Source organism: Heterodontus francisci, chromosome 37 (genome assembly GCF_036365525.1).
Source record: "Heterodontus francisci isolate sHetFra1 chromosome 37, sHetFra1.hap1, whole genome shotgun sequence".
NCBI classification, from domain to species: domain Eukaryota; kingdom Metazoa; phylum Chordata; class Chondrichthyes; order Heterodontiformes; family Heterodontidae; genus Heterodontus; species Heterodontus francisci.
Genome location: NC_090407.1, coordinates 47,564,101 through 47,586,401, shown reverse-complemented (window position 1 = coordinate 47,586,401; position 22,301 = coordinate 47,564,101). Strand labels below are relative to the sequence as shown.

Sequence of the window (22,301 nt, the reverse complement as noted above, 5' to 3'; positions counted from 1 at the left end):
TGGACCGGGGAGAGTGAGAGGAAGGGAGGGAGATAGAGTAGGTCCAGGAGTGGACTGGGGGGAATGAGAGGAACGGAGGGAGATAGAGTAGGTCCAGGAGTGGACCGGGGAGAGTGAGAGGAGCGGAGGGAGATAGAGTAGGTCCAGGAGTGGACTGGGGGGAGTGAGAGGAATGGAAGGAGATAGAGCCAGGTCCAGGAGTGGACTGGGGGGAGTGAGAGGAACGGAGGGAGATAGAGTAGGTCCAGGAGTGGACTGGGGGGAGTGAGAGGAATGGAGGGAGATAGAGCCAGGTCCAGGAGTGGACTGAGGAGAGTGAGAGAAACGGAGGGAGATAGAGTAGGTCCAGGAGTGGACTGGGGAGAGTGAGAGGAATGGAGGGAGATAGAGCCAGGTCCAGGAGTGAACTGGGGAGAGTGAGAGGAATGGGGGGAAATAGAGCCAGGTCCAGGAGTGAACTGGGGAGAGTGAGAGGAACGGAGGGAGATAGAGCCAGGTCCAGGAGTGAACTGGGGAGAGTGAGACAAACGGAGGGAGATAGAGTAGGTCCTTGAGTGGACCGGGGAGAGTGAGAGGAAGGGAGGGAGATAGAGTAGGTCCAGGAGTGGACTGGGGGGAGTGAGAGGAACGGAGGGAGATAGAGTAGGTCCAGGAGTGGACTGGGGGGAGTGAGAGGAATGGAGGGAGATAGAGCCAGGTCCAGGAGTGGACTGAGGAGAGTGAGAGAAACGGAGGGAGATAGAGTAGGTCCAGGAGTGGACTGGGGAAAGTGAGAGGAATGGAGGGAAATAGAGCCAGGTCCAGGAGTGGACTGAGGAGAGTGAGAGAAACGGAGGGAGATAGAGCCAGGTCCAGGAGTGGACTGAGGAGAGTGAGAGAAACGGAGGGAGATAGAGTAGGTCCAGGAGTGGATTGGGGAGAGTGAGAGGAACGGAGGGAGATAGAGTAGGTCCAGGAGTGGACCGGGGAGCGTGAGAGGAACGGAGGGAGTGAAGCTTCAAAAGCAAAAAAAAAATGGCGTTCAGCACCCTTTCTAAGGCTGTAAAATCATTCCTCAAGTGCAGTGGCCAGAACTGGACACAATACTCCAGCTGAGGTCTAACCAGTGTTTTATAAATGTTTATCATAACTTCCTCTATGTCTCTGTTTATAAAGCCAAGGATCACATATCCTTTTGTAACAGCCTTCTCAACTTGTCCTGCTGTCTTCAAAGGTTTGTGTACACACTCTGGCAGGTCTTTCTGTTCCTGCACCCCCTTTAAAAATTGGTACCATTTAGTTTATATAGTCTCTCCTCATTCCTTGTACCAAAAGGTATCACTTAACATATTTCTGTGTTAGATTTCATCTGCCATGTGTCTGTCCATTTCACCAGGTTATGTCCTCCAGAAGTTTGTTATTCTCAGCCTCAGTGTTTATTACATTTCCGAGTTTCGTACCAGGCTGCAAACTTGGAAATGATGTCCTTTGTATCCAAGTCCAGGGGTTGGATTTTCACCCCCCACAGGGACTGGGATCAGAGACTGGCAGAAGCTAAAATTAGCCCCACCATCCAGCACACCAGTTCCCTGGCTCCATTCCACCTCTGGCCCATTTTTGTGGAGGCAGGATTTGGTGGAGGGGGTGGAGGGGTGGTGGTGGGGTGTGGAGTGGGAACAGCAGGGCTATCACCTGCACACGGCAGGGAGCAGATCAGGGTCATTAACAGCCTATTTGAGGCCATTTAAAGGAGGCTGACTAGAATTTCCTCATCGGCCTCCAGGTTTCCTCAGCCAGCATGGGCTAATTTAGGTGCCTGGAGGTGGGCACCCAGCAGCAGGCTGGGGGGACCAAAGCTCCATGCAGGCCCAGAGGCCCTCCCTGCCTGCCTGGGTGCAGGAGCAACCACAAGCCGCCTGTACAGGATTTCCGCGTGAAGCGGAATGCAGACTGGTTTCAATCTCACTTTGAAGAGCTGGAACCTGTCATAGCCGCTAAGCGCATTACACTGTTGAACTTCAAGAAAGCCCCCAGCGATTTAACATCCGTAGCACTTAAAACAGCCAGAAGCGCTGCACAAAGAACAGCCAGGCGCTGCGCAAATGACTACTGACAACACCTATGCAGTCATATTCAGCTGGCCTCAGACACCGGAAACATCAGAGGAATGTATGATGGCATTAAGAGAGCTTTTGGGCCAACCATCAAGAAGATCGCCCCGCTCAAATCTAAATCAGGGGACATAATCACTGACCAACGCAAGCAAATGGACCGCTGGGTGGAGCACTACCTAGAACTGTACTCCAGGGAAAATGTTGTCACTGATACCGTCCTCGATGCAGCCCAGTCTCTGTCAGTCATGGATGAGCTGGACGAACAGCCAACAAAATCGGAACTCAGTGATGCCACTGATTCTCTAGCCAGCGGAAAAGCCCCTGGGAAGGACAGCATTACCCCTGAAATAATTAAGAGTGCTAAGCCTGCTATACTGTCAGCACTCTACGAACTGCTTTGCCTGTGCTGGGATGAGGGAGCAGTTCCACAGGACATGCGCGATGCCAATATCATCACCCTCTATAAGAACAAGGGTGACCACGGGGACTGCAACAACTACCGTGGAATCACCCTGCTCAGCATAGTGGGGAAAGTCTTCGCTTGAGTCGCTTTAAACAGGCTCCAGAAGCTGGTTGAGCGTGTCTACCCTGAGGTACAGTGTGGCTTTGGAGCAGAAAGATACACCATTGACATGTTGTTCTCCCTTCGTCAGCTATAGGAGAAATGCCGCGAACAACAGATGCCCCTCTACATTGCTTTCATTGATCTCACCAAAGCCTTTGACCTCATCAGCAGACGTGGTCTCTTCAGACTACTAGAAAAGATCAGATGTCCACCAAAGCTACTAAGTATCATCACCTCATTCCATGACAATATGAAAGGCACAATTCAGCATAGTGGCGCCTCATCAGACCCCTTTCCTATCCTGAGTGGTGTGAAACAAGGCTGTGTTCTCGTACCTTACACTGTTGGGATTTTCTTCTCCCTGCTGCTCTCACATGCGTTCAAGTCTTCAGAAGAAGGAATTTTCCTCCACGCAAGATCAGGTGGCAGGTTGTTCAACCTTGCCCATCTAAGAGCGAAGACCAAAGTATGGAAAGTCCTCATCAGGGAACTTCTCTTTGCTGACGATGCTGCAAAATCTCATCGACAGGTTTGCGGCTGCCTGCAACGAATTTGGCCTAACCATCAGCCTCAAGAAAACGAACATCATGGGACAGGACGTCAGTAATGCTCCAGCCATCAATATCGGCGACCACGCTCTGGAAGTGGTTCAAGAGTTCACCTACCTAGGCTCAACCATCACCAGTGACCTGTCTCTCGATGCAGAAATCAACAAGCGCATGGGAAAGGCTTCCACTGCTATGTCCAGACTGGCCAAGAGAGTGTGGGAAAATGGCGCACTGTCACGGAACACAAAAGTCTGCGTGTATCAAGCCTGTGTCCTCAGTACCTTGCTCTACGGCAGCGAGGCCTGTACAACGTATGTCAGCCAAGAGCGACGTCTCAATTCATTCCATCTTCGCTGCCTCCGGAGAATCCTTGGCATCAGGTGGCAGGACCGTATCTCCAACACAGACGTCCTCGAGGCGGCCAACATCCCCAGCTTATACACCCTACTGAGTCAGCGGCGCTTGAGATGGCTTGGCCATGTGAGCCGCATGGAAGATGGCAGGATCCCCAAGGACACATTGTACAGCGAGTTCGCCACTGGTATCAGACCCACCGGCCGTCCATGTCTCCGCTTTAAAGACGTCTGCAAACGCAACATGAAGTCCTGTGACATTGATCACAAGTCGTGGGAGTCAGTTGCCAGCGATCGCCAGAGCTGGCGGGCAGCCATAAAGGCGGGGCTAAAGTGTGGCACGTCAAAGAGACTTAGCAGTTGGCAGGAAAAAATACAGAAGCGCAAGGAGAGAGCCAACTGTGTAACAGCCCCAACAACCAATTTTATCTGCAGCACCTGTGGAAGAGTCTGTCACTCTAGAATTGGCCTTTATAGCCACTCCAGGCGCTGCTCCACAAACCACTGACCACCTCCAGGCGCGTATCCATTGTCTCTCGAGACAAGGAGGCCAAAGAAGAAGAACGACCAGGTGAGAAATGTGTCTAGGGGTTTTTGCTGACTTCACTTGGTCTTATCGTAACAGGGTTTTATTTTTAAACAGACTGTTTTTTGAGCTCCCCCTTTTGTGAATCTTGTTCAAAGCTTTCCAATTATAAGGCAAAGAAACCAAAACACCAGGTTTTCTCAGGTTTAAAGGAGGAAAGTGAAATTTATTAAAACTTAGACTTAAACTCTAATAAGGTTGACACCTACGGATATACGACGTGCCCATGCTAGCATGCACACGCGATCAGACACATGTAGATAGGGACAGAAAAGAGAAGAAATTATAAGGGGAAAGGTTTGAGGCAGTCTCTAACAGGGACTTTTGTATTTCAGGCTCAGTTGATTGTAGGTAGTCTTGCTGTTTGGTGGGGTCCAGTGTTCTTCTTGAACCTTGTTCACATAGGAGACTTTTCTCTCTTTGAGGTTCATGTGTTTTCACAAGTTTCAGTTCCATGGGAAAGAGATGGAAGCAGGCAGGACTGGAGAGGAGGTTCCGTTCCAACCAGAAACACATGACTTTCTGAGTTCAAATCCTCTCAGGAATTGAACTTCCAACAATCAGTCAGTAATGTGACCAAAACTGATCTGACCACTTCTTCTGTATATTGGGGAAGCAACGACTGGGTCCCCATTGTTCCAACACTGTCGGTTACTATGCAAATGTCTTTCCAGTCAGTGGCTTGCAAATTTAAGTTTTAATGTTCATGTGGCGAAATCATGTGTGCGTCAGTCTTGGCAGGTGGGGGGAGGTTTGTCCGACAACATCACTCCAATACAGTCGTGGCCTGGATGCTGAATCTATCTTTTAAATTTAATTTAAGTTCAAAACCGTTCAAGAGAGGGTGCCTCCAGTTTGAAGCGCCCTCTCCCTTACTTACCCTCTACTGCAGTTTGCTGCTCCTTTCAAACTGGAAGGCCTCTGATTGACCTTTCAACTTTGAGAGCCCACCCGCCGTCCTTAATTGGACTGCGAACTCAACCTCTGGCTGTTAATTGGCTGACTAGGGGAAAATCACAGATGAGTGACTGTTTCACCCCCGGGGGTGAGTCTGGCATCTGGAAATCGCCCTGACCTCGGTTTCCTGTCCCCAGAGGGAACATCGAGCCCAGGTCTTCAATATATATCAGAAAGAGCAGTGATCCAAACACTGGCCCTTTGGGAATACAACTGGATATTTCTCTCCAGGCTAATAACAACTATTCACCATTACTATCTGCTTTCTGCCCCTTAGCCAATTTGGTACCCATGCTTCCACTGTCCCTTTAATTTCATGGGTTTTAATTTTGTTAACAAGTCTGTTACTTTAGTAAACACATTTTGCAAGTCCATATGCACATCAACCACAGGACACTCATCGATCCTTAGTAAAGAACTAATCAAATTAGTCAATCACAAATTGCCTTTAACAAATAAAAACAGAAATTGCTCGCAATACTCAACAGGTGTAGCAGCATCTGTGGAAGGAGAACTAGAGTGAATCGAAGACTTTCATCAGAACTGGGGAACATTAGAAATGTAATAGGTTTTGAGCAAATGAAAATGGGGAGGGTGGGAAGAAGAACAAAAGGGAAGCTCTGTGATAAGGTGGTAGGCAGGGGATATTAAATGACAAAAGGTTTTATGGTGCAAGGCCAAAGGGAGTGGTAAAGGGACAAGCAAAGAAAAACTCTGTCCAGAGGAGGTGTGAATGGCAAAATGATCAAAAGCTGCCACCCAAAAGTGAAAACAAGAGAGAAACAATAAAACCAAAACCAGCAAAGACAAATAAAACAAAATGGGGATAGACGTTATGGTCTGAAGTTGTTGAGCTCACTGTTGAGTTCGGAAGGCTTTAAAGTGCCTAATTGAAAGATGAGGTTTGTTAAGCTTCCGTTGGGTTTGTTGGAACAGTGCAAGAGGCTGAGGACAGAGAGGTCAGCATGAGAGAAACAGAATCAGGGAATGGTTACAGCACAGGAGGCTATTTGGTCCATCATGTCCGTGACGGCTCTCTGCAAGAGCAACTCACCTAGTCCCATGCCCCTGTCTTTTCCCAATAGCCCTGCAAATATTTTCTCTTCAGATAATTGTCCAAATCATTTTTTAAAGTCTTTATTGAATCTGCAGTGCATTCCAGATCCGAACCACTCGCTGCGTAAAAAAGGTTTTCCTCATGTCACCATTGCTTCTTTTGACAACCACCTTAAATTGGTGTCCTCTGATTCTCAATCCTTCCACCAACAAAAACTGCTTCTCTCTATCAGCTCTGTCCAGACCCTTCATGATTTTGAATACTTCTTTCAAATCTCCTCTCAACCTTCTCTTCTTCAATGAGAAAAGACCCATCTTCTCCAAACTACCCACGTAACTGAAGTCCCTCATCCCTGGAAACATTGATAAATCTTTTCAGTGACCTCTCTAATGCCTCCACATCCTTCCTAAATTGTGGTGCCCAGAGCTAGACACAATACAATTGAGGCCAAACCAATGTTTTGTACAGGTTTATCATAACTTCCTTGCTTTTCTTGCTATACCTCTAATTATAAAGCCCAGGATTCTGTCTGCTTTATTTATGACTTTTTCAACCTGCCCTGCCACCTTCAATGATTTGTGTACATATACCCCTAGGTCCCTCTGCTCCTGCACCTGCTTTAGAATTATATCCTTTATTTTATATTGCCTCGACTCATTCTTCTGACCAAAATGAATCACTTCACAATGCTCAGCATTAAATTTCATCTGTCATTTGTCCACCCATTCCACCAGCCTACGTCTCCTTGAAGTTTATCACTATCCTCCTCACAGTTCACAATACTTCCAAGTATTGAATCATCACAAATTTTGAAATTGTGATCTGCACATCTAAGTCTAGGTCATTAATATATACATCAGGAAAAGCACTTGTCCTAGCACAGAGGCCAGGGGAACCCCACTATATGGAGTCATTGTGTTATACAGCACAGAAAAAAGGCCCTTTGGCCCATCATGTCTGTGCCGGCCATCAAGCACCTAACTATTCTAATCCCATTTTCCAGCATTTGGTCCGTAGCCTTGTATGTTATGACATTTCAAGTGCTCATCTAAATACTTCTTAAATGTTGTGAGGGTTCCTGCCTCTACCACCCCTTCAGGCAGTGCATTCCAGATTCCAACCGCCCTCTGGGTGAAAAAAGTTTTCCTCAAATCCCCTCTAAACCTCCTGCCCTTTACCTTAAATCTATGCCCCCTGGTTATTGACACCTCCACTAAGGGAAAAGGTTTCTTCCTATCTACCCTATCAATGCCCCTCATTCAGGCCCCCCCTCAGCCTTCTCTGCTCTGAGGAAAACAGCCCTAGCCTATCCAGTCTCTCTTCATAGCTGAAATGCTACAGCCCAGGCAACATCCTGGTGAATCTCCTCTGCACCCTCTCCAGTACAATCACATTCTTCCTATAGTGTGGTGCCCAGAACTGTACACAGTACTCCAGCTGTGGCCTAACTAGCATTTTATACAGCTCCATCATAACCTCCCTGCTCGTATCTTCTATGCCGCGGCTAATAAAGGCAAGTATCCCACATGCCTCCCGAACCACCTTATCTACCTGTCCTGCTGCCTTCAGTGATCTATGGACAAGTACACCAAGATCCCTCTGACCCTCTGTACTTCCAAGGGTCTTACCATCCAGTATATATTCCCTTGCCTTGTTAGTCCTCCCAAAATGCATCACTTCACACTTCTCAAGAGTAAGTTCCATCTGCCACTGCTCCGCCCATCTTACCAGCCCATCTATATCATCCTGTAATCTAAGGCTTTCCTCTTCACTATTTATGACACCACCAATTTTCGTGTCATCTGTGAACTTACTGATCATACCTCCTATATTTACGTCTAAAACATTAATGTACACTTCAAACAGCAAGGGTCCCAGCACCAATCCCTACAGTACACCACTGGTCACAGGCTTCCAATTGCAAAAACAACCCTCAACCAAACCTCCACGATCCAAAAGATCATCCAATGCCATTGCCGCCACCTCCAGCGTGATGCCACGACCATCTTCCCCTCCCCTCCCCTGTCAACATTCCGAAGGGACCATTCCCTCCATGACACCTTGGTCTACTCCTCCATTACCCCCACCACCTCGTCCCCTTCCCATGGCACCTTCCCCTGCAATCGTAGGAGGTGTAATACCTGCCTCCTCTCTCCTTACTATCCCAGGCCCCAAACACTCCTTTCAGGTGAAGTAGCGATTTACTTGAACTTCTTTCAATTTACTATACTGTATTTGCTGCTCACAATGTGGTCTCCTCTACGTTGGAGAGACCAAACGCAGACTGGGTGACCGCTTTGTGGAACACCTCTGCTCAGTCCGAAAGCATGACCCCGAGCTTCCGGTTGCTGGTCATTTCAACACCCGCCCCTGATCTGATGCTCATATCTCTATCCTGGGCTTGCTGCAGTGTTCCAGTGAACATCAACACAAGCTCGAGGAACAGCATCTCATTTACCGATTTGGCACACTACAGCCTGCTGGACTGAACATTGAGTTCAATAATTTCAGAGCATGACGGGCCCCCCTTTTTATTTTTATTTTTCGTTATTTTTTCTTTTTTACATGTTTGTTTTATTTTAGTTTGTTTCTACTATGCCTACCCACTTTTTTTTTCATGTTTGTGTTTGGGGCCAGGCTGTTCAGTTTTCTGTCAATTAACACACTCTCTGCACTAACGCTTTATCTTTCAGCACACCATTAACATACTATTTGCCTTTGCTCCATGACCTTCTGGTCAGTTATTCTCTGTGACCTTGGCCTATCAACACCTTATCTTTTGTTATCTCTTGCCCCACCCCCGCTTTACTTGCTTAGAACTTATTACATTTCTAGCCTCTGCCAGTTCTGATGAAGGGTCACTGACCTGAAACGTTAACTCTGCTTCTCTCTCCACAGATGCTGCCAGGCAAAAGAACAAAGAACAAAGAACACTACAGCACAGGAACCAGCCATTTGGCCCTCCAAGCCTGCGCTGTATTTCCAGCATTTCCTGCTTTTACCTCGACCATCACCCTCTGCCTCCTGCCACAAAGCTAATTTTGGATCCAATTTGCCAATTTGCCCTGGATCCCATGGGCTCTTACCTTCTTGACCAATCACCCATGCGGGACCTTATCAAAAGCCTTACTGAAGTCCATGTAGACTACATCAACTGCTTTACCCTCATCTACATACCTAGTCATCTCCTCGAAAATTCAATCAAATTTGTTAGACACGATCTCCCCCTGACAAAGCCATGCTGACTACCCCAGATTAATCCCTGCCTCTCCAAGTGGAGATTAATCATGTCCCTCAGAATTTTTTTCAATAGTTTCCCTACCACTAATGTTAGACTCACTGGTGTGTAATTACCTGGTTTATCCCTACTACCCTTCTTGAATAATGGTACCACATTCGCTGTCCTCCAGACCTCTGGCACCTCTCCTGGGGCCAGAGAGAATTTGAAAATATGTGTTTACTTTCCTCCAGTCCAAAAAACAACTGTTCCCACTACTCTCTGTTTCCTGTCACTGAGCCAATTTCGTATCCATGCTGCTACTGTCCCTTTTATTCCATGGGCTCTAACTTTGCTGACAAGCCTGTTATGTGACAATTTATCAAATGTCTTTTGGAAGTCCATGTATACCACATCAACCACATTACCCTCATCAACCCTATTATTTCATCAAAAAACTTAATCATGTTAGTTAAACACAATTTGCCCTTAACAAATCCATGCTGGCTTTTCTTAATTAATCTACATTGGTCTAAGTGACTGTTCATTTTGTCCCAAATTATCATTTCTAAAAGCTTTCCCATCAGCAAGGTTAAAGTAACTGCCCTGTAGATGCTGGGGTTATCCTTACACCCTTTCTCGAACAAGGGTGTTACATTTACAATTCTCCAGTTGTCTGGCACTACCCCATACTAAAGATTTCCATCCTGAGCAAGTACCGCAGTATCCTTGGATGCATCTCATTCGGTCCTGGTGACTTATGAACTTATATGCCTATGTAAAACATTTGAATTCCCTTTTATGTTCGCTGCCAATGTCTTCTCATACTCTCTGTTTGCTTCTCTTATTTGTTTTTTCACTTCCCCTCTGAAATTCCTATATTCAGCCTCATTCTCACTTGTATTATCCCCCTGACATCTGTCATATGGACCCTTTTTCTGCTTTATCTCACTTTCTATCTCTTTCATCATCCCGAAAGTTCTGGATTTGTTTGCCTTACCATGCCCTCTTGTTGGAATGTACCATGACTGTACCCAAACTATCTCCCCTTTAAAGGTAGTCCATTGTTCTGTTACAGTTCTGCCGGCCAATCTATGATTCCAATTTATTTGGGCCAGATTCATTTGCAACCCATTGAAGTCGGCCCTCCCCCAATTAATCATTTTCACCCTGAATTTCTCCTTGTCCTTTTCCATAGCTAACATAAACCTTATGATATAATTATCAGTGTTCCCCTAAATGTTCTCCAACTGACACTTGATTCACTTGATCCACCTCATTCCCCAGATCCACTAATATCTCCTTCCTCATTGGACTGGAAAGATATTGATGTAGAAATATCTCCTGAACAGACTTTAGAAACTCTTGCCCCTCCCTGCCCTTTACACTATTGCACTCCCAGTCTATATTGGGATAATTAAAGTCCCCCATTATAACTGGTCGATAATTTTTGCACCTCTCTGTAATTTCCTTGCAAATTTGTTCCTCGATAATTTTCCCACAAGTTGATGGTTGATAGAATACACCCAGACATGTAATGATATCTCTATTATGTCTTAGCAAATGGATTCTGTCATTGACCCCTCTAGGACGTCCTCTCTCTCCAGCACTGTAATGTTATCCTTAAATCAATACAGCTATCCCTCCTCTTTTCTTTCCTTTCCTATCTTTCCTGAATATCTTGTATCCAGGAATATATAATACCCAGTCCCGCTGTTTTTTGAGCCAGGTCTCCGTTATCGCCATGACATTATATTTGCATATGGCCATCTGCACCTGTATCTCACCGACTTTATTTACCACACTCCGTACATTCGCATATGTGCACAGTTAAGCTAATTTAGTGCTTACTATGTTTCCTCTTACTCGGACCCCACCTAATACCATACTATTTCCTACTCTAGTGTTATATGTCTCTCCCAATTCTTTGTGCACCTTGGTTTTCCTCTCTAATATTACCCTCTGGTTCCCACACTCCGGCCAAGTTAGTTCAAACCCTTCCAATAGCACGAGCAAATTGCCCTGCAAGGACAATGGTCCCGGCTCTGCTCAGGTGCAACCTGTCCAGCCTCGACAGTTCCCATCTCCTCCAGAACTGGTCCCATTAATCAAACGCCCTCCCTCCTGAATAATCTCTCCAGCCACACATTCATTTGCTCTGTCCTCCTACTTCCACACTCACTAGCACATGGTACTGGGAGTAATCCAGAAATTACGCCCTTTGAAGTCCTGCTTGCTAGTTTCTTCCCGAGCTCCCTACACTGCCTACAGGATCTTATCCCTCTTTCTACTTCTTCTAAACTCCAATGGGGATAGGACCAACCTGCTTAACCTTTTCCCAGCAGATAACCCCTTCATCCCAGGAATCAGTCATGAAATTAAAACAACAAATACTGGATATACTCAGCAGGTCTGGCAGCATCAGTGAAGAGAGAAGCAGAGTTAACGTTTCAGGTCAGTGGCCCTTCTCTGTCCTGCTTCTAATGCAATTATATCCTTTCTTAAGTAAGGAGACCAAAACTGTACACAGTACTCCAGGTGCAGTCTAAGGCCTTGTACAGCTGTAGCAACACTTCCCTACATTTATACTAGATTTCCCTTGCAATAAATGCCAATATTCCAATTGTCTTCCTAACCACTTGCTGTACCTGCATACTAACTTTTTGTGATTCCTGTACTAAGATACCTAGATAAGGTGGCAGCTTATTGCATGCCTTTTGGAAATCCAAGTAAACCACATCTACAGGTTCCCCTTTATCCACCTTGCTTGTTACTTCACAAAACCATGTTAATTCTATCTGATCGCATTATGATTTTCTAAATGTCCTGCTATCACCTTCTTAATAATGGATTCTAGCATTTTCCCAATGGCAGACGTCAGGTTAATTGGCCTATAGTTTCCTGCTTTCTATCTCCCTCCTTTCTTGAATAGAGTTGTTACATTTGCGATTTTCTGATCTGCTGGGACCTCTCCAGAATCTAGGAAATTTTGGAAGATTACAACCAATGCATCTACTACCTCTGCAGCAAAACAAGTTTGAAAGTGTGCACTGATCCCCAACGAGAACTGCAAGATTTAACTTCAATCAAAGACTTTATATCCAACTCAAAACCAGTAACTGAATTCCATCTACTACTTCAAACCTCCCCCCTTTAATTCTTTCTCCTCCTCTGTATCTATTTGTGTGTGTGTTTGTTGTGTATGCATGCTTGCATGGTTGCGTGGCGTATTTTAGTAGTTTTAACTGAGTTAGAATTTTAAGGTTAATAAACTTACACATTTCTTGTTTAAACCTAAGAAAGCCTGTTTGATTCCTTTACAATTACAATTAGAAAGGCGTGAGCAAGGACTCACTGAGGGGAAGCTAAAAAAAGTGTTTTAAAAGTTAAACCCTGTTACGGCCAAACCAGGAAAACGCCGAGAGTGGAGCCTCAGACCCCTTCCTCACCTGGACATAACAGGGTGCTTGCATGGAAAGGCGCCCTGGGAAAGGGAGGTGTTGGAGGTGATTGAGATGTGGCCCAGGGTGTCACGGAGGGAATGGTCTCTTCAGAATGCTGTAAGGGGAGGAGTGGGGAAGGTGCTTTTTGTGGTGGTGTTGTGCTGGAGGTGATAGAAATGGAGGAGGATGATCCATTGAATATGAGGCTGGTGGGATGGAAGGTGAGGACAAGGGGAACCCTTTCATGGTTCTAGGAGGGAGGGGAAGGGATGATAGCAGAAATGCAAGAAATGGGAATTGATTGAATTGCCCAGTCGAAGGCCCTGTCAACCACTGTGGGGGGGAGGGAAATCCTCAGTTGAGGAAGAAGGAAGACATATCAGAAGTGCTGGTATGGAAGGTGGACAATTTTTAAATTTGTTTCCAGACCTCAAGCTATTGGCTAGTGAATGAAATAAAACTTGTAAACTATATATTCTGCTAGAATCAGAATGGCCCCAAATTTCCTGGATCATTATGCTGAAATTTACTTTGGTTTCTGCACCAAATTTGCTAAATGGAACTTGCACTGAAATTCCCAGTCAAGTTCATTTCTTATGTTTGAATGTAAAAGCTTGCATAAGACATACTAAAGCAGTGCCAAAATTCAGAGTAACAGTGAGTGGGCCACTGTCTTCTGCCTTTGCAACTCAACCTCAGAGACTCACTAAATCTTCCTCATCCATTATTAAGCACAACAGGGATATTCTCATCAGGAGGCCACTCTAGCTGTTTAGTCCTTCTGAACCTGTGGAGGAGGGGTGGGGTCGAAAACATTTCAATGCAGTGAGACTGACAACACTTTGGTGATGGCAGGTCTCTGTTCAAAAGATTAAAGAAAATTTGCAAAGAAATCGTCATCGAGCCTTTGACCCCTTAAACAATGAAAGCGATAATATCTTAGGGACACATCTCGGAAATGACACAGTCAAGGAAATTTGCAATTCCCAATGTTTCAGCGTACATCTGGTGTAACCGCTGAATTTCCTTGGATCAAATCACTGCTGCTCGAATGCCATAATGATACAAAACTTTCCAGGAAATTCTGTGGCAGTGTGTTTTTACTGTGTGATCTTCATTGATTTTTGTTGCTTCACTAAAAATGTTACCAATAAGTATTGGTGAATAAGAGTGTTGCAATATTACTATTACTTTAATAGTTTGTTTTACCAAAGCACTTGTGTATGTTGGGTCTGACGTATCATCCTCCAGGAACCTGGACAGTCCAAAGTCAGAAACCTTGCATACGAGGTTGCTGTTGACAAGAATATTGCGAGCAGCCAGATCTCTGTGCACATAGCTCATGTCTGCTAGATACTTCATCCCGGCAGCAATCCCACGCAGCATTCCAACCAGCTGGATAACTGTGAACTGGCCATCATTTTGCTGGAAAGGAAGAAAGAAAGAATTGCATTTATAGAGTGCTTTTCACTATCACAAGATGTTTCAAAATGCTTTACAGCCAATGACGTACTTTTGAAGTGTCCCTGTTGTAATGTAGGAAATGTGGTGTCCAATTTGCACACAGAAAGCTCCCACAAACAGCAATGTGATAATATGATATAAAATAAGACTTAATCGACTTATTAGTATAAAAACTAAAAACTAAGAAGGATTTTATAATTTATCATATGAGAGAGAGAGAAAACCAAACCAGTAGGGAGGGTATTGGTTCAAATTAGGAGCTGAGAAATTAAAAATATTCAATCAGGGTAGTATAACAGTAAGTGTTGTAATAAGAGTATTAGCACAGAGCAGGACAAGGACAGTTTAAATAGGGTACTAAATAGATTATTCAAAAAGGGAATAGAGGGGTTTTTTTTAGGTCATGGATAGAGTCATAGAGAAACAGGCCCTTCGGCCCATCATGTCCATGTTGGCCATCAAGCACCTAACTATTCTCATCCCATTTTCCAGCACTTGGCCCGAAGCCTTGTAGGCTATGGAGTTTCAAATGCTCACCGAAATGCTTCTTAAATGTTGTGAGGGTTCCTGCCTCTACCATCCCTTCAGGCAGTGTGTTCCAGATTAAAACCACCCTCTGTGTGAAAAAGGTTTCCCTCAAATCCCCTCTAAACCTCCTGCCCCTTACCTTAAATCTATGCCCCCTGGTTACTGACCCCTCCGCTAAGGGAAAAAAGTTTCTTCCTATCTATCCCCCTCATAACTTTGTTTACCTCAGTCAGGTCCCCCCTCAGCCTTATCTGCTCTAAGGGAAACAACCCTAGCCTATCCAGTCTCTCTTCATAGCTGAAATGCTCCAGCCCAGGGAACATGCTGGTGAATCTCCTCTGCACCCTCTCCAGTGCAATCACATCCTTCCTATAGTGTAGTGCTCAGAACTCAACACAGTACTCCAGTTGCGGCCTAACTAGCATTTTATACAGCTCTATCAGAACCTCCCTGCTCTTATCTTCTATGCCTCGACTAATAAAGGCAAGTATCCCTAATGCCTTCCTAACCACTGTATCTACCTGTGCTGCTGCCTTCAGTGATCTATGGACAAGTACACCAAGGTCCCTCTGACCTTCTGTACTTCCTAGAGTCCTACCATCCATTGTATATTCCCTTGCCTTGTTAGTCCTCGCAAATGCATCACCTCACACTTCTCAGGATTAAATTCCATTGGCCACTGCTCCGCCCATCTTACCAGCCCATCTATATCGTCCTGTAACCTAAGGTTTTCCACCTCACTATTTACGACATCACCAATTTTCGTGTCATCTGTGAACTTACTGATCATACTTCCTATATTTACGTCTAAATCATTAATGTACACTACAAACAGCAAGGGTCCCAGCACCGATCCCTGTGGTACACCACTGGTCACAGACTTCCACTTGCAAAAAACAACCCTCTACTATTACCCTCTGCCTCCTGCCACTAAGGCAATTTTGGATCCAATTTGCCAAATTGCTCTGGATCCCATGGGCACTTACCTTCTTAACCAATCTCCCATGCGGGACCTTATCAAAAGCCTTACTGCAGTCCATGTAGACTACATCAACTGCTTTACCCTCATCTACACATCTCGTCACCTCCTTGAAAAATTCAGTCAAGTTTGTTAGACAGGATCGCCCCCTGACAAAGCCATGCTGACTATCCCTGATTAATTCCTGCCTCTCCAAGTGGAGATTAATCCTGTCCCTCAGAATCTTTTCCAATAGTTTCCCTACCACTGATGTCACACTCACCGGCCTGTAATTACCTGGTTTATCCCTGCTCCCCTTCTTGAATAATGGTACCACATTCACTGTCCTCCAATCCTCTGGTACCTCTCCTGTCGCCAGAGAGGATTTGAAAATTTGTGTCAGAGCCTCTGCTATCTCCTCCCTTGCCTCACACAACAGCCTGGGATACATCTCATCTGGGCCTGGGGATTGATCCACTTTTAAGCCCGCTAAAACAGCTAATACTTCCTCCCTTTCAATGCTAATTTGTTGAAGTATATCACAATCCCCCTCCCTGATCTCTACACCTACATTGTCCTTCTCCATAGTGAACACAGATGAAAAGTAATCATTTAAAACCTCACCTACGTCCTCCGGCTCCACACACACATTGTCGCTTTGGTCCCTAATGGGCCCTACTCTTTCCCTGGTTATCCTCTTGCCCTTAATATACTTATAAAATACCTTGGGATTTTCCTTTATCTTGCCTGCCAGTGTTTTTCCATGCCCCCTCTTCGCTCTCCTAATTCCTTTTTTAAGAACCCCTACACTTTCTATACTCCTCTAGGGCCTCCGCTGTTTTCAGCGCTCTGAATCTGCCATAAGCCTCTTTTTTTTTTTGCTGATCCAATCCTCTATATCCCTTGACATTCAGGGTTCCCTGGACTTGTTGGTCCTATCCTTCAGCTTTACAGGAACATGTTGGCTCTGAACTCTCACTATTTCCTTTTTGAATGACTTCCACTGGTCTGATGTAGACTTTCAAACAAGTAGCTGTTCCCAGGCAACTTTGGCCAGATCCTGTTTTATCATATTGAGATTGGCCTTCCCCCAATTCCGTCCTTTTATTTCTGGCCCCGCTTTGTCCTTTTCCAAAACTATCTTAAATCTTACAGAGTTATGGTTGCTATCCCCGAAATGCTGCCCCCCCCCCCCGACAATTCTATCACTTGTCCAGCTTCATCCCCTTCTCTTGCAGTACTTTCTACGTGCTAGCTGAAAAAGCTCTCCTAGAGTCATAGAGTTATACAGCACAGAAACAGGCCCTTTGGCCCATCGTGTCTGTGCCGGACATACAGCACCCAAATATTCTAATCCCATATTCCAACATTTGGCCTGTAGCCTTGTATGCTATGGCGTTTCAAGTGCTCATCTAAATACTTCTTAAATGTTGTGAGGGTTCCTGCCTCTACCACCCCGTCAGGCAGTGCGCTCCAGATACCAACCACCCTCTGAGTGAAAATATTTTTTCTCAAATCCCCTCTAAACCTCCTGCCCCTTACCTTAAATCCATGCTCCCCAGTTATTGACACCTCTGTTAAGGGAAAAAGTTTCTTCCTATCTAATTTATCAATGCCCTCGTAATTTTGTATACCTCAATCAGGTCCTCCCTCAGCCTTCTCTGCTCTAAAGGAAACAACCCTATCCTTTTCAGTCACTCTTCATAGCTGAAATGCTCCAGCCCAGGCAACATTCTGGTAAATCTCCTCTGCACCCTCTCCAATGCAATCACATCCTTTCTATAGTGTGGTGACCAGAACTGTACACAGTACTCCAGCTGTGGCTTAACTAGCGTTTTATACCGCTCCATCATAACCTCCCTGCTCTTATATTCTATGCCTCGGCTAATAAAGGCAAGTATCCCATATGCCTTCACATCCACCTTATCAACTTGTGCTGCTGCCTTCAGTGATCTATGGACAAGTACACCAAGGTCCCTCTGACCCTCTGTACTTCCTCGGGTCCTACCATCCATTGTATATTCCCTTGCCTTGTTTGTCCTCCCCAGCCACCGCTCCAGAATCAAAACGTAGATTTCGAGTAGCTGCAGCTGGAGACACTTCCTGCACACGTGTTCGCCCTGGACACTGGAAGTGTCCCTGACTTCCCACATTGGACAGGAGGATCACCGCACGCTGCCGAGCTGCCCTGCCATGACTTACTCTTAATCTACTCCCTTAAATTACCCAAAAAATTGATAATTTACAGTAGGGACTTTGATTCCCGAAAAAAAACTATCTACTTTATGAAAAAACATTTCTCTTTACTTTGGTTACTTACCCAGTTATTTAGAGTTATTCCCTAACAGCAGTTACTCACCAACCAATCACCTTGCAGCTTTCCTGTGATGTCACTGTTGACTTTTTTTTTCAAAACTCCGGTGCGCCTGGACTGCTCTCTGCTCCCGGAAGGTAACTGTCTAGGCCACGACCTTGGGCTGTATTTATCCACTCCTTGCTCGGCGTTCTCTCCGCAGGTCCGCTCCGCTCCCGGAAGGGCAGTTGCACCCTGTTGCTTGCAATACCTGTGCCATGTGGGAACTCCAGGACAGTACATGTGTGTGGGAAATGTCTCCAGCTGCTACATCTCGAGCTCAGTATTTCCAAGCTGGAATTACTGCGGAGGATCAGGGAGCAGGGGAGTTTTCTGGATCATACGTTCTAAGAGGTGGACACCCCAGAGCCAGTTGGAGTTCAGAATACTAGTTGGGTGGCCATCCGGAAGAGTAGGAAGATGCAGGAAGTGCAGGAGTGTTCGGGGTGTGTGCCACTTTCAAACCGGTATTCAGCATTGGAAACTGCTGGGAATAATAACACCTTGAAGGAGTGCAGCCCCGTCTGTGGCACTGATGGGCAAAGGACTGCACAGGAGGGAACAGCAAAGTGCAGAAATAGGAGATTCCATAGTCAGGGGAACAGATAGGCATTTTTGTAACAGTTACTGTGAGTCCTGCTTGGTGTATTGATCCCCCCCAACCCAGTGTCAGGGTAAAGGACATCACAGAGAGGGTGCAAGATATTCTGCAGGATGAAGGGAGTGAGCCAGAAGTTGTGGTACATGTTGGTATCAGCGACATAGCAAGGGTAGGTATTGAGGTCCTATGGTCAATTTTCAGGAGCTGGGCAGGAAGTTAAAGACTAGGACCTCGAGGGTATTAATCTCTGTATTACTCCCAGTGCCACCTGCTCACAAGAGTAGAAATAAGAAGATAGGAAAGGTCAATGCACAGCTGAAAGCATGATGCAGGAGGGAGGCATTCCAATTCTTGTGGCATTAGGACCAGTTCTGGGGCAGAAGGCACCTATTCAAAAGAGACAGGTTGCACCTCAACAGGTCTGGGACCAATGTCCTCGCGGGGAGATTCACTAGTTGGTTGGGGATGGTTTAAACTAAATTGGCAGAGGCACCAGCATATTGAAGTAGAAAAGAGGAATAAGGTACATAAAGTGAGAGTGTTAGACAGTAGTAGAGAAGGGAGTAGTTCTGTATTATATGGGAGCAGACTGAGAAGAACAACAAGGATGCAAAGACAGCGTGTGTGTAAACACACAAAGTGTGTGAATAAAGTTGGTGAGCTACAAACACTAATAGCAGTGTGGGAATATGATGTAGTGGCAATAACGGAAACGTGACGTATTAATGGCAAGGACTTGGTGCTTAATATGCAAGGATATAAAGTGCTCAGAAAAGATGGAGATGGAAAAAAGGGAGGTGAGGTAGCAGTATTGTTGAGGGAAGATATTGAAGGGGCAAGGACAGAATCCATTTGGTTAGAGTTGAGAAGCAAAATGGGTATGATCACATTACTCGGGGTATTCTATTGGCCTCTAAATAGTGAGAGAAAAAGATAGAGGAGCAATTCTGCAGGGAAATCACAGAGATGTCCAAGAATTATAGAGTGGTGATATTGGGGGACTTTAAGTACCCCCAAATATTGATTGGAATAATTTTAGAATAAAGAGTAAAGAGGATGAGGTATTTCTAAAATGTGTTCAGGAGAACTTCCTTGATTAGTATGTTCTCAACTCACCTAGGAAGGAGGCATTGCTGGATCTGGTGTTGAGAAATGAGGTGAGCCAAGTGGATCAAGTATCTGTCGGGGAGCACTTGGGTAAGAGTGACCATCATATCATAAGGTTTCGACTTGTCATGCAGAAAGGCAAGGAATGATATAAGGTAGAATGTCGAGACTGGAACAGGGCTAATTTCAATGCGATGAGAAGGGATCGAGCCAGGATCGAATGTAACCAAAGACTGACAGGAGATGCTGTATCAGAACAATGGGTTATCTTTAAGAAAGAGATGCTTCAAGCACAGACCAGGCACTTTCTAACAAGGGCAAAAGGTAAGGGAACCAAAAACAGGGCTCCTTGGATGATGAGTGAGACAGAGATTATGATGAAACAAAAAAAAGAGGGTGCAGGATGCATGTCAGGTGAACTCATCAAGTGAGAACTAGGCCATGTACAAGTTGAGAGGGGAGGTTAAGAGGAAAATTAGACTGGCAAAGAGAGAATATGAAAATAGAATGGCAGTCAACATAAAAGGGAACCCAGAAATCGTCAACCAGCATGTAAATAGCAAGCAGGTAGTGGGGCCGATTAGGGACAAAAAGGGAAATACATGCTTAGAGGCACAGGGCAAGGCTAATATACTTAATAAATACTTTGCATCAGTGTTCACTAAGGAAGTGGAATCTGACAAAATATCAGTAGAAGCAGAGAGAGAGTAGAGGCAATGGATAGGGTAAAAATTGAGAGGGGGGAGATACTAAAAAGGCTGGCTATGCTTAGGGTAGGCAAATCACCTGGTCTGGATGGTTTGCATCCCAGGTTGCTAAACATAAGAAATAGGAGCAGCAGTAGGCCATTCGGCCCCTCACGCCTGCCCCGCCATTCAATAAGATCATGGCTGATCTGCCCTAAACCTCAACTCCTCTTTTGTGCCAGCTCACCAAAGCCCTCAACTCCCCGATATTTCAAAAATCTATCTATCTCCTCTTTAAATACTTTCAGTGATCGAGCCTCCACAACTCTCTGGAGTAGAGAATTCCAGACAATCACTACCCTCTGAGAAGAAATTCCCTCGCATCTCAGTTTTAAATGAGTGTCCCCTTATTCTGTAATATGGTCCCCTAGTTCGAGATTCCCCCACGAGTGGAAACATCTTAACATCTACCCTGTCAAACCCCCTCAGAATCATGCACGTTTCAGTAAGATCAACCCTCATTCTTCTAAACTCTAATGAATAAAGGCCTAACCTGTTTAGCCATTCTTGATAAGTCAACCCCTTCATCCCAGGAATCAGCCTAGTGAATCTCTTTTGAACTGCCTCCAATGCCAGTATATCCTTTCTTAAATACAGGGACCAAAACTGTACACAATACTCCAGGTGTGGCCTCACCAACACCCTGTACAGTTGTAACAAGACTTCCCTATTTTTAAACTCCAACCCCCTAGCAATAAAGGCCAAAATTCCATTTGCCTTCTTAATTACTTGCTGCACCTGCATGTTAACATTTTGTGTTTCATGCACAAGAACACCCAGATCCCTCTGTGCTGCACTTTTTAGAGTCTCTCTCTATTTAAATAATAGTCTGCCTTTTGATTCTTCCTACCAAAGTGCATGACCTCACACTTTCCGACATTAAACTCCATCTGCCAAGTTTTTACCCACTCACTCAACCTATCTATATCCCCTTGCAGATTCCTTATGTCCTCATCACAATATGCCCTCCCACCTATTTTTGTATCGTCAGCAAATTTGGATATATTACACTCTGTCCCCTTCTCCAAGTCATTAATATAGATAGTGAATAATTGAGACTCTAGGACTGATCCTGTAGCACTCCACTAGTTACGTCTTTCCAACCTGAAAAAGACCCATTAATCCCGACTCTCTGTCTTCTGTGAGTTAACCAATCCTCAATCCATGTTAATACATTACCCCCAATACCGTGAGCTCCTATCTTGTGTAATAATCTTTTATGTGGCATCTTATTGAATTCAAATACACTACATCTACCAGTTCCCCTTTATCAACTCTGCTTGTTATATCCTCAAAGAACTCCAGCAAATTTGTCAAACATTACTTCCCTTTCACAAAACCATGTTGACTCTGTCTGACTGTGTTAAGCTTTACTAAATGTCCTGCTATTTCTTCCGTATTAATGGACTCTAGCATTTTCCCAACGACCGATGTTACCTCTTGTTGAAACCTAGTTTCCTGCTTTTTTCTCCTCCCTTCTTGAACAGGGGCGTCACATTAACGGTTTTCTAATCAGCTGGGACCCTCCCCTGAATCCAGTGAGTTCTGGAATATTTCGACCAATGCCTCCACTATCTCTGCAGGCACTTCCTTTAAAACCCTTGAATGTAGGCCATCAAGTTCTGGCGACTTGTCTGCCTTTAGTCCCATTAGTTTGTCAATTACTTTGCCCCTTGTGATAGAGACTGTTACAAGATGTTTCCGCCCACTAGCTCCTTGCCTTTC

The 22,301-nt window shown here is 45.2% G+C and overlaps 1 protein-coding gene across 1 annotated transcript in view; it reads right to left on the bottom strand.

Annotated features, from left to right (window-relative positions):
* The window catches only part of LOC137352036 (ephrin type-B receptor 2), a 937,948-nt gene that overhangs the window by 54,113 nt on the left and 861,534 nt on the right, over nucleotides 1-22,301 (bottom strand). The window contains exon 12 of the mRNA XM_068017009.1: nucleotides 14,029-14,244. Within this exon, the coding sequence (XP_067873110.1) occupies nucleotides 14,029-14,244 (216 nt within the window). The remainder of the gene's footprint in view (nucleotides 1-14,028; nucleotides 14,245-22,301) is intronic.